The sequence below is a fragment of the Bombus terrestris genome, chromosome 6, assembly GCF_910591885.1.
Source record: "Bombus terrestris chromosome 6, iyBomTerr1.2, whole genome shotgun sequence".
Taxonomy (NCBI): domain Eukaryota; kingdom Metazoa; phylum Arthropoda; class Insecta; order Hymenoptera; family Apidae; genus Bombus; species Bombus terrestris.
The window spans coordinates 1001014-1013320 of record NC_063274.1 but is presented as its reverse complement, the minus strand read 5'-3'; the positions used below and the strand labels follow the sequence as shown (position 1 = coordinate 1013320).

At 41.7% G+C, this 12307-nt stretch overlaps 1 protein-coding gene across 2 annotated transcripts in view; it reads left to right on the top strand.

Annotated features, from left to right (window-relative positions):
* Positions 1–11880, top strand: part of LOC100650386 — a 28842-nt gene extending 16962 nt beyond the window's left edge. Inside the window, exons 1-4 of one of the 2 annotated variants that reach the window (XM_020868017.2) lie at positions 8936–9397; positions 10027–10241; positions 10714–10995; positions 11269–11880. In XM_020868017.2, coding sequence (XP_020723676.2) covers positions 8976–9397; positions 10027–10241; positions 10714–10995; positions 11269–11735 — 1386 coding nt within the window. In that variant the 5' untranslated portion in view covers positions 8936–8975 and the 3' untranslated portion in view covers positions 11736–11880. Of the gene's footprint in view, positions 1–8935; positions 9398–10026; positions 10242–10713; positions 10996–11268 lie in introns of those variants that run through there. The other variant, XR_007224250.1, reaches the window with a different exon arrangement.
* Positions 11881–12307: the final 427 nt, after the last annotated feature.

Below are 12307 nucleotides of genomic sequence, written 5' to 3'. Positions count from 1 at the left end.
TCGATCGCCGTCTACGAGCCAAACTATGCCATGGAGGAGATTCTGCTCTTCAACTTTCATTTGTTACGCATCTAGCAAATGCAACGAGAGGAATGAATGTTATGTCGAAGCTTATCCTATGCTCGGTTGATTTTAATCGTCGATCGCGATGCGTTTCCTCCGAGCTAAACGCTATTCGCTCGCGTTACATACTCTCGTCGCGTCGATGATGAAAAGCTAATGAATGCCGTTGCAACGTTACCACGCTGTTCTCTGGATCCTCGATCATTAAAGTCATCTCTTGTTAATTCTCATGAAACTCGCAACGCAACTAAACAGGAACGAGCCTTATTGTTTCCGTGTTAGCTTTATACGATCGTATCGATAAATTATACCGGTCGTGCAAATTTTCCTTTCGTTTATCCACCTTTGCTATTCGATCACTATCGTTTCAACGAAAATGACATTGTTAATACCATAGTATTATATCAAATTCGAAGACGCGAAAATCGAGTTACGTGAAATTTGCTTTCTTTCGTCGCTTTTCAATCGAAAGAACGATAAATTCAGCTCGTGTTCTCCGGTTATTAGAAAATACGCGAACGTTCCGAGTTTTAGGAGCGTTCACGTTAGGGCCGATAGAACTGGGATCGTTACGCGATCGTCGATTCACGTAGGTAATACGTTGCAAAAGCATTTCGATAGCACCATCTACTTAACACGCATGCGAAAAGAAACACGATGGAAGCAATAATTTTCACTCGGTACTGCAACAAAGAGACTGATTTATCATTCGGATATCGATCAGAAACTGCGATGCAATTTCGACCACTTGAAAATTAATACTGCGCGATATGACAGGTGTGTGTGTGTGTGTGTGTGTGTGTGTGTGATACGCGACGCGGAAAAGTGATTATATCGTTAATCATCCCCGTGATCGGTGTAGCTAGCGGATCCGTCTCTTTGTTTTTATTCCAACCGAACGGCTGGTTGATTGGGCCAATGGAAAAATCGTCGAAAATGGTTCGTTAATTATCGGTATTTCGTATCGATGGACCGACGTCGATGGGACGCTGCGATTAACATGCAAATCTACTCTCTTCCGATGTAGATTATTTCAAGAATCACCGATTCATAATTAACGTTGGAAATCCATCAGGCGACGGCGTTGTAGGCTCGGCCGGATTGCTTCGTTTTAAAATATGCCGCACTGATTGTCGTCTCCGCGTTAATTAATGCGATCGTACGAAGAATCGTACGAAATGCCTCTGTTTGTCCCTCTTTCCCTTCGTTGGCTCCCTTTAAAAGTGCCACGTTGTACCACGATGTTCCTTTTCCGATCGGAGAGCCACACAGAAAATTCAGACGCGGATCTTTATTTCGAACGACTCTGTAATTCGAATTGATATACGAGGTCATCTCATTACTGGATATGCGCGTAATTAGTTCAGTTGCATCATGTAGGTACGCGTCCTGCCGCACATGCGACGTAGATCTACAAACTACGTCAATTTCTATTACACTGGCGCTACGTGCCACGGGTTTTCGATAGAATCAACCAAAATAAAGTTGTTCGCAGCAAACTAATCGCATACCATAGTAACGATCGATCGCTTTATATTTTATACGCATTTCATTTTCCGATTATCCATGACAATCAAATTTCATTTTCACCGTGTAATACTCGAATAAAAGATTTAAACGGTTACGTACACGTGCATGATGGCATGTGGCGCAATATATTTTCCATATACGTGAAATCCATACGCGTGTGTTTATGAACAAACACGCCAAGTAAATCCTGTCGTTTCTGTCATAGAAACTCGACCAAAAAGGATGAAAATATTCGCGTTGTTTGAGATATCTCGGGTTCAATTTTTTAAACGCGCAACGTCCGCACCATGGTTTGCCCAGATTTCGCGCGCCTCTTGCGCTCTTTTATTCGTATTAAGACATCGTGATGTTGTTTCGTGGCTGTGACATGGATTTGTACTAACGCCGTATAATTATACGCGAACGAATGCAAATCAAAAGCAACGCAAAGCTGGTTAAAAACCGACAAACGAGTATTTCAAGGGAACAAGTGTAACGGTCGTAACTGTTATAGGGCAATAAACGTATAGAACTTTATACAAATAAAATGATCTCTCGTTTTCAGAGTATGGCGACTGAATAACAGAGCTGGCAAGCGGCAAAAGTAGCAAACGAGTCAAAGTTTTATCGTAGTTTTGTCGTAAGTTCTGTCGTAAATTCTAATCAATAGGATTTTTATGCGCTTTTGATCAATTTAAAGAGGCAAAAATACTATATATAAAAAATAAAATATAAAAAAAATAGAATATTCGATGTATCACTCGTCGTAATTTCTAGCAGTGGAAACAAATTGCTATGTAAGTTGCATTTCTTTGGATCTCTTCGCAAATATCCGCAGTCTGGTAACGAGTTTTCCAACGATCGATTCGCTCGATTATTGCCGTGTTCCTATTTTCACGGCTGCCAATTATTTGACCCGTTCCTGCAACACAGCTCGAGATACTAGTATCGAGGCGCGTTGACACCTCGCAACGTGACACACCATGTTCCCCTACACGGCGGTAAGATACCCAGATCCCATTATCCTCGACTCGATGGATCTTCCACAATGGCTTTTCCTGCAAAATTTAATAAATGCGCTTTCGCTTGAACATCGGTAACTTGTCGAGATAGAAGGCGGTTATTCTTAAAAATGATCGTATTTCCGAATCAATGATTTCCGTGCGCGTACCGGAACGTGCTCCAACGGTAGCAACGGCAGCAAAGGCAGTAATGGTAGTAACAGCAACAGCAGCAGCAGCAGCAGCAGCAGCAAACTGACTTTTCTCTTTAAAACCCAGAGGGGATAGTCGTGGAACGAAGAGAATCCAGAGAAAGGAGAGAGAGGGATTCTCCCCTATCTTTTCGCGTGCTTTCCACGACCAGCTCATTTATCAAGCTGGCTTCCATTAATATCCGACAAAATAGTACAGGGACGCGTGACATCCCATAGAAGTCATGGCTGTCCGGCAAGCGGTACCAGGTTCTGCATCTCACGGTGCCTATATCTGGCAGAGTTTCGCACGCGTCTCTAAGGCCACGTTTTCGGATAGCATGGCTGACCGACTCGGCTCCCTCGAGCGTATGCCGCGTGACGCGATTAGTAATGTTCATCCGATGCTCTCTCGTGCGAGTTTGCAAGCAATATCATACTACCAAGTACGAAGCGGCTGTCGACTCCGAACCTTGTTTGCTTCCCAACTACGTTTCCACGCTTCCCGCTACTTAATTGCTAATCTTTCTAAATTACAATATCCTTCTTCTTACAACCTGTTGTGAGAATTATTTCAACGTCTTCGGCATGTCGATACGTTTCCTCTGTTATTTAACGTTACGAGTTACAAATATTAAATTCTTTCAGGCCCGAGAATACTTCGATACGATTACGTACGACAAATTGATAGATACCGCGAACGCGAAATAAGACTTAAAAAGAAAGAAGAAAACTGGACAAAACCGTTTGTATCGTTCGTTGGGCATTGAAAAGAACAGATAAGCAACGGTATTACGCACGTTGCATTATGTAATGTAACGATATAAAAGAATCGTACTTTGAAATTTCCATTACCCGCAGTCCGTTAGTTACGTTACGAAAAGCGGAAACGAAGAAAATAAATTGGTACAATAAAGCATAATGTTTTCAACTTTCAAACATTTATATATACTCGGGAAAATAAGCGGCATGTCGATCGGATATAGTAAAATTTCATCGTTGCTTTTTGTTACGAATTAGACGAAAATTGTTTGAAATTGTTTTAATCTGACGAACGAGACGTATATGTTTGGAAAAAGTCACGTAATCCACGGAAATGTACGGAATTACGTTTGATTCCACGCAAACACGAACGACTGCACGCATTCGCTTTCCCATCTTATCCTCGGATTTCCAGTGATTTAGTCCAAGTCATAGGGATTTGTTTGCGCAAAAGCTTTGCAACGTGTTTTCTATTAGAAAGCTTAGGTGGTGTGCTCCTACGAACCGGTCTGTATCGCGTTTTCCTATCGTTAATCGAAGATCGGGAAGCTTTCGGAAGCGATTCAACAAGGAGATTTATTACGAAAGTTAATCGAATGGCGGCTTTGGTGAAACGAGAAACTTGTACTTATTGTTAGTTAGTGTACTTTACCGAATAAGATTACGTTGCGTTCACTTTCTATTCCTACTTTCTATTTTCATGCTGTTAATCGGCAGAACTACGATAGGAACAATAGAAACAACAGCTTCAACTGCTTCGTCGATCGAAAATAAAAGCAGCGTTCCTTTTAACGCGGTACCGTAGAGACTTTGGGTGTATATTCTTCATTTCGGTACATTAAGATCGTCAAAGTGCGTATTTCAAAATGCAAATAAAGAGGCAGCGAAGGCGGTAACGAATACTTTGAAAAACTTTGAAAAACGATAAAGACCTACGGGTATAGGATTGTTCGACGAGTGGTAAGTTTTGCCGATAATGGGGCTATCGACGTTCCTTGTTTTTCTTCGACTAGTACCGCCGGCAGCTTTGTCGATAGCGCTACCGACAACGTCCGGTTCCCCGCGCCATCCGCTCCGTTCATGCGAAATGGAAAAAACGATTATAGACGAGACGCGACCAATCTCACCTAAACGTTAATCGTAATTAAATTGCGTCTCGATTATTCCTTTCTCTACGGATATCTAGACCTTTGCAGGTTAACCAAGTGCGCGACGAGCTTATATTTGAGAAATTTACAATGTTAAAAACGTCCAGTAGACGTTCGAGTTTGATCGATTAGGCAACGGACGATTACAGATCGAGGCTGAAGCTTTTAAACGGACGTCGCCTGAAGATAACAAGAATTTGTCCTGGAGCGATCGTGAGCGTTGAACTGTACAAAAGTTCATTGTACTTGTAAATATACAGAAGGGTCATAATCCGGCGCCCAAACCCTGAAACAACCAACTTCAACCGGAGTAATATTAATTTTCAACTTTATCTCGTTAGCTTTAAAACGTGGGTAAAATGCGAGATAGAAGGCGCGAACCTCGAGATGCTTTTATTCCTTCGAGTGCTTTGTCAAATCGAAAAGGGTGGAAGATCCAACGTTCAAGTCCAACGCATCCTCTCTGCCGGTCGAGAAAGACGTGGAAAACAACGTCGGGTCGTCTAACGTTGATCGATGTTTTCCAATAATTCTTGTCGCTGATCAGAGTTCTAGAGGACGCGAATATTTTTCTTATTTGCAATTTCGCTCGATCGAGCTGCGAATAAATAATATCGAGCTTGCGCCTTTCACGTTTTCCGATTGACTCTCAAATTACAGAATGTCTCGCGACACTCGTCGATATTCGAAAGCAATTAAACTTCTCTTCCCTTCGAGCTTTTTGTCCAGCCGGTTTTTGCGTCTGGCTTTCTTCTTCGCGGCTTTCTCCATTACTTATCGGCAGCCTTTGTGCAGAGTTCGCATTAAAGCGGCCTTTATCCACTTTTTCTCTTTCTCTTCGACTAATTCAGTCTATCGTGACAAGCCACGCTCGAAGGACCTGTTCGTTTAGGTTCGCGAGTCAACTAATACGCATCCGGCTTCTCCTCGCATCTGCTTATCGTTGTTATCTTCATTTGCGATATTTATCGGAAAAATTCTCTACGCTATTCGCAGTTTTACGATTTTCCTGCAAGTTACGCCTTCCAATTTTTAAATACCAAGATTTAAAAAAAATTGCTTTACATTAATAGGAGCATCTATTTTAAACTATATCGACCAACGATTAAATAACTGTTCCATCCGTTTGCCTTTAAATATTGGATACATTTTTACACGTGCATTTATTATCAACATTATGGACGTACCTCTACTCGTAACCTTTTGGCGCTACTGTCTTTCGTACTCTCCATTTTCATGTACTCTGACGATGATCCTACGTTGCGCGTTCGGATATTTAAAAAGTTTTGAAATACCAGCAGAGAAGCTAAACTCGCGCTTACCATAGTAACTCCCCGAATTTTGATCGACCGATTTGAAAGTCAATACACCGTCGCGTCGCGGAGATCCTTTAAAACGAATTAAAGTTGCAACGCGTTTGAAAATTTCCATTTCGAGTCGTCTCGACGGCGCGCGTATCTGGAGGTCTGGATGGATACCAAGCAACTTGATCTATGTAATTTTCTTTTGCAACGTATTGTAACACGGATCGATAGACCGACTCAGACGGTTCCTTTCAGACTTTATTTTCTGCTCGCCAACTTTTATTTATACGAGGTGTTTTCGACCGTAAAGTCGGTTTATACACGTCAAGCCGGTCAAATACGCGTTCACACTCACATTCCATATCCCTGGGAAAGCGAATCCTGCGTCTCCGACAAATTCCATCGATCGTCATTGTTAATTCTCGTTGATAAAATTCTCTGGTAAATATTTGTATTAATTTCAAAACTCGATCGAACGAAAGGCGTATATGACGCCTATAACTTTGTGTATGTATCTTCTCCTCTCGATATCGATGAACAAACAGCCCATTGCTGCGGAAAATGAGCTTTTCTTCCGTGATAGTTTATTGCACCGTGACTCGAAAGGAATCAAAGATACAAAAGGTTTCAATAACCGGAGGCTTTTCCGGCAGGTATACTTGCGCGTCGTCTCCCAAATGGATTTCGCATTGTCGTGCCGGAAGCTGCATGGCACGCTTTATTTCCTCTTTTCCCTCGGCGACGCGTCCTGACGTATCAATCGAATCCTGATACGGAATTGTCACGGACGCGTTCGTTGCAGCCCATTAATTTTGAAATTCGTCCAACTAGAAGATGATTCGCATAGGAGCGCGATACGCTGTTCCTGTCCCTTCTATTCCGTTTTTCTCCGCTTCCCTGTTCGAAATCTTCGCGAAAGGAACACATTCTACCAGCTGTACGATAGGACAGCTTAAGCGCAACACTTTTTAAATGGAGTTCTGTTCTTGCACAATGGCAGTCTGCGACAGGACCCTTAGATGCACGACTTCGACGAACACGGGCTTAGGTTTGACGAAAAAGCTACACTGTGCCCACTATGGTTCGTCGTTTCGAGGGACGAAATGGATCAAAAGCGCGAGAAAGCTCGCAATCGTCAAATGGATTTCTCTATCGCGACGTTCTAGGTTTCTATTTCTGTTATTTTTCATCAAACACTCTAGGAATCGTATAAACTGTCCTCCGTTTCTCTTTGCGACTCTGCTCGATGGTCCCAGTTTTTAGATGGCTGAATTTCCCTTACCGCGAACATCGTTATAAACGGCAATCCGCTTGCTTGCTTTTGATTGCGTTTGACATAAGTAGAATCGGTTACAGCCGTATGATTTTACATTATCCTATTAATAGACTGTTTCGACGTAGTTGGTATATTTTAAATTGCAAATTAAAAGCGACCGATCTAGGGAACGCGAGTGCCTCGAAAGTATATATATAAATTTGTATATAAATGTATGTTTACGTTAATAATTAAGGATTGAAATTGAAACATTTTCTTTATATCGGGATAAAATTACTCAGCTCGTCGTTTCAATTCGAAACGTTGCGAAAAATTAAAAACAGATCTCCGTAAATACTTTCTCCTTTACCAGGAATATAGAAACGCGAGAAGTCACGATTATTTAACATATAAATCGTGGAAGCTTCTGTTCGAAAGATCGAAAGATGGGAAGATGGAAAGATCGAAAGATCGAAGGATCACCAACAGGTTGACTCTGAATGCCAGTTGTTATCCCATTTTATTTCGCGTACAAAAGCGGAGGAAGACGATAAAAAATGAAGTTTTCAGGCGAAGCATTTGGGATCCGGGAATTGTATTTCCAGCATAAATTTCGGCTGGTCGATGGCTTTCCCGGTGGGAGAAAGACAGCGTAACAACCATCCTAACTTCTCGCTCATCGCGTATTCTAGTCAGCAGTTTTGGAAGAGCGAGTAGCGTCCAATCCAAAGCTGAAACTGGGTCAACATTTGCTCGCCAATCTGAGAAAAGAACGAAATACGTTCGCAAGAACAGACCGCCTCTGCGATGTCGAACGAGATCCAACCAGATAGTTTCTCACCATTGATCGGAAACTTCTGTTTTTCGTCCGATTTAGAAATTCTCATCCGAAACGTTCGTTCGTTGTCACAAATCCAATTAAACGTTCAACGTTTGTCTCGATGATTTTTCATTAAAATCTGTTATTCGCGTGTTTCAAACAGGCACTTTCGTTTAATATCGATGCGTCGAGCTTTCCTCAAAAGTATAATTCTTTCTGCAAAATGCGTATCGGCGATCGATGTAAAGCCGAACGATGTTAACGGTTTTTGCGAGATAACAGCAAAGATGATGTTTGCGCGTTTAATAATTTGTCGAGCTTCGTGAACTATGCATTACGTAAGGAATGGTTTAAGTGCATAATACATAAACAATTTCGATGACAGTGAACATGGTCCACGATGTACCTACGTACGTGTTACAACATATTACGTTAGTTTCGTTCGTTTTGCTTGTTTCTTCATACGCTATTTGTGGAAACTTGCGTATTATTAGGAATCGAAGAGCGACAAATGCATTGCATTTATCGCAGGGATCATTTCGTCGACGAGTCTGAGATATCTTCGATGTTTCTTCTCCGGAGCGATTCGTTGGCTGTTAAAAGAATTAAGGGAGATCTTTAATTAAAAGAATTAAGAGAGACGGATGGGAAAAATAATAATAATTATTAAAAAATTAAAATTTATATTTGTCCAGGTTAGATCGAAACCGGAAGAATAAGTTTTTCTTTCATTTCGATTTGCATTTGAAACGTGGATTCGATTTCATCTGAAGTTATGTCCATAAATTCTCATGCGATCCAAACACGCTCGTTCGTTTTTATACGATCCAATGTACAAATATTTAAATATTTATCTTACTTTAAATTAATATGGTCGGGAGGAACAGCGTGGAATTGAGACGAAATATGGAAATTGCAGACGATGAAAATAATATGGTACGCGTTCCTACATTTCTACGTATTCCCTGCATGTTGCGCAATGGAACAGACGACGTCGCCAATTATAATATCAACGACGGGCACTACCGAGATCCTGGGAAAAATGGAAAAGGACGAGGAGCAAGAGGAAGAACAGAAGGAAATTGAGGCCGTGCCGATGACGGAACAGGTTATGGATGCCAACATAAAAATAACCGACGTGCCGGACGTGGAAGAAACCACCGAAGACTGGGACGCAAACTGGGACAAGAACAAGGTTATACGAGATGTCGCCTATTATATTCGGGCGCACAAATTTCAAGACTATGATCGTCGTTATTACAAGCGGCTCGAAGATTCGCCGAGCAGACTTTACGAGGAATTTCCGAAACCACCTTTAAGGTCTTTGCATTGGGAAGTACGCAGGTACTGGTGGTAGCCATCCGATCGTTATCAATTCGAGAGCGAATTATTCGATGTACGTATCGCTAAATCATATTTCATGACTGGAAATTGGAATCTACTAATCGATTCAAAGCAAGAAATTTAATTCCTATCTCGTAACGTGCAATTCGATTTCCAGCAATAAATGGTATTTGCTGGTACTACTTCTAAATAGACGGAACTGATAATCGAAGAAATAAGTAGATCTACGTTTCTAATTCAAAAATTGCTTCCACGTATAAAGTAGCAAAATGTGTGCGAAAAATCGTCATCGTTCGTTGCGTAACATTACGCGTGTTATTTTATACCGTTCGACGAATTAATTTATATATCAATTTTTCAGTATCGTCGAGAAACGAAATAAATTATTTTTTATTATTCGTTTCGTGTGCTCAAAATTCTACTGGTTTATTGTTGAAGCGATACGCGGCTTTCAAGAATCAATCGTTCACGAGGGTATGTCTATTTAATCTCAGTTCGTTTGATTTCGATACGTACATCGATTGGCTAGCTTGAGGTACAATATTTAGCGATAAAAGCGAGAAATCCAAGTTAAGATGGAAAAAACTGTGTAAATGTGGATAATAACGATGTTGGACCATTGTACGCAGACACTGCGAGGTGAGCTTCGTCGAATGCCTGAAATATATCGAAAGCATCGTTAAACTGACTGCTCTGAAGCGAGAAGATGACATTGTCACGATCATGAGAGAACAAAAATGGAATCTTGCGAACAACGCCAAGCAAATTCAAGCCGCTCAAAAGGATTGTCTTGCAAGTCAGAGACGCGACGATCTAACCATGCCTCCCTTTCAAGGTCCAATAGGCAAGTACCCGCGCTTCTTCCAAAGCTTTCTAATAAAAACGGAAGGTTACCGATCGATATCGAAAACGATCTCTCCAATAAGATATTTTTTGTTTTCCGACACTCGATAACTTTCGACTCTTTCATGTTCGCAATGTTTTACTTTTTCCCTTCGTAAAACATCGAATTTCAACGAGGAAAGTATATCAGAGAAAAATCCAGGAGCCGATCGAGCAATTCGATTATCGGAAAATGGTCGTACGTAAAGGTACTTAGGAAAGTTCGAGCCAGCGATACATGCCATCACCGCAAAGTGCATCGCCCAATGACTAAATATAGTCATCGTTGCCTTTCGATCAAACTCTTGCAATTCGTATTTGCCAAATGTAATTTATATACTGTTCGAACGCTCTCGACCCTACGTGCATTGCCAAATGCTCGTGCCGACACGCCGAGCACGTTATATCATAAATAGAAGAAAGTTTGGACTTAGAACGGTTTCAGTGGCGCACCACGGTCAGTTACTACATGTGCTGGTACACGATGCTCGGCGTTCCAGAATTGAGCATTTTCGGAGAGTCGTGCGATAACCACGCCAACTGTCGGGTCGAATCCGATTCCGGGAACGAAGACCCGAGAACCGATGACGCGATACCATATGCCTGCGCCCTTTATAGTTTCTGTCCGGATCATTGTTGCCCCATGAAACATATCCGGGATATGACGGATTGCCATCAGTCGCGGGACAATCCCTGTTATGCTGGGAACCCACCGGGTGCGTAGAAATCACCTTACGCCTTACACCGCCACCATAGGCGGATTCTCACCATTTTCGATCCCACCGCTCCACCTAATTTCCTATCGGATATTCCATTATTTCGCCAGTCAAAGACACTGTCATCGTGTTTCACGCTTACTCCCAGACGTTTCTTAATCGTTACGTACCTTTACCGTATCATACCTTACCATACCCTAATCGTACGAGAAAGCTATTTTCGATAAATTTCAAAGGAATATCGAACGAAACTTCCTTCTTGATTTTTTACAGCTCACAGGGAATGTACATTGAATCGACAAGAAAATCGAGATTTCCCGAGCTTGGTGGCAAATCGAATCAACATCAGCTGCGAATGTCCTGATCCCGGATACGAATGGTCCTCCAGATTCGGTCTTTGCGTCGACGTGAACGAGTGCGCTCGAGGTGAACACGGCTGCTCGACGGAGGACGGAGAAACGTGCGTCAACCTACCCGGTGGTTACGAGTGCGTTTGCAAGTTCGGCTACATTTACGATCCAAACCAGAGAGAGTGTGTTTTCAGCTCCGATATCCAACAAATCTTGCTAGGATGGAAAGAGGAGTCCAATGTCACAGAAAAGAAGAGCATCATCGACACGATCGTCAAAGCGATCGCGAGATCGCCCGGTAATCGCCTCGTAACCAGTCATGCGATACTTTGTTTCGTGATCGTACAGATCTTTTCCTATAACGGTTTCGTTGTAATCGTCGAATTGTAAAGATTATATGTTTCTAGATTTAGACTACGTAACATGATTGATCGTTGTAACTTGTTAAGTGGCGCAGTTAGTCGATAAAATAGAATTTAGCTTTCGAAACTTGGATCAAACTTCCTAAGAAAATCACTTTACCGCTTGTACGATATAAGCGGAAAGAAAAGAAATAAAATTCGAAAATTTGTATCTTATCTTCCGTCGATCGTGTCGACTAATAGCGACTAATAGCGACTAATAGCGCGATTCCATGTGTTTCAAATGATTATTTGCTCTACTAAGAGAAAAACAATGTTCTCTCGTGGTTCGCGATATTTGGCATAGTAATCGCAGATAGGGATACTAAACGGCAAATAGAAAGCTCTGACGCGTTTTCTGTTTTGAAATGGCCCACGCTCAACCAGTCGTTTCGTTCGCTATGAAATCATAATTATATAATATCCAACAATTCTTAAACGTAAATCCTTCGTAAAAGTACTAAGGTACGTACACGTAGCAGTCAAAGCGTAGATTTCTGTATGTAGTTAATTTCAGCATACGAGCAATCGCAAAACGTAAAACAATTGTTCGACGAGAAA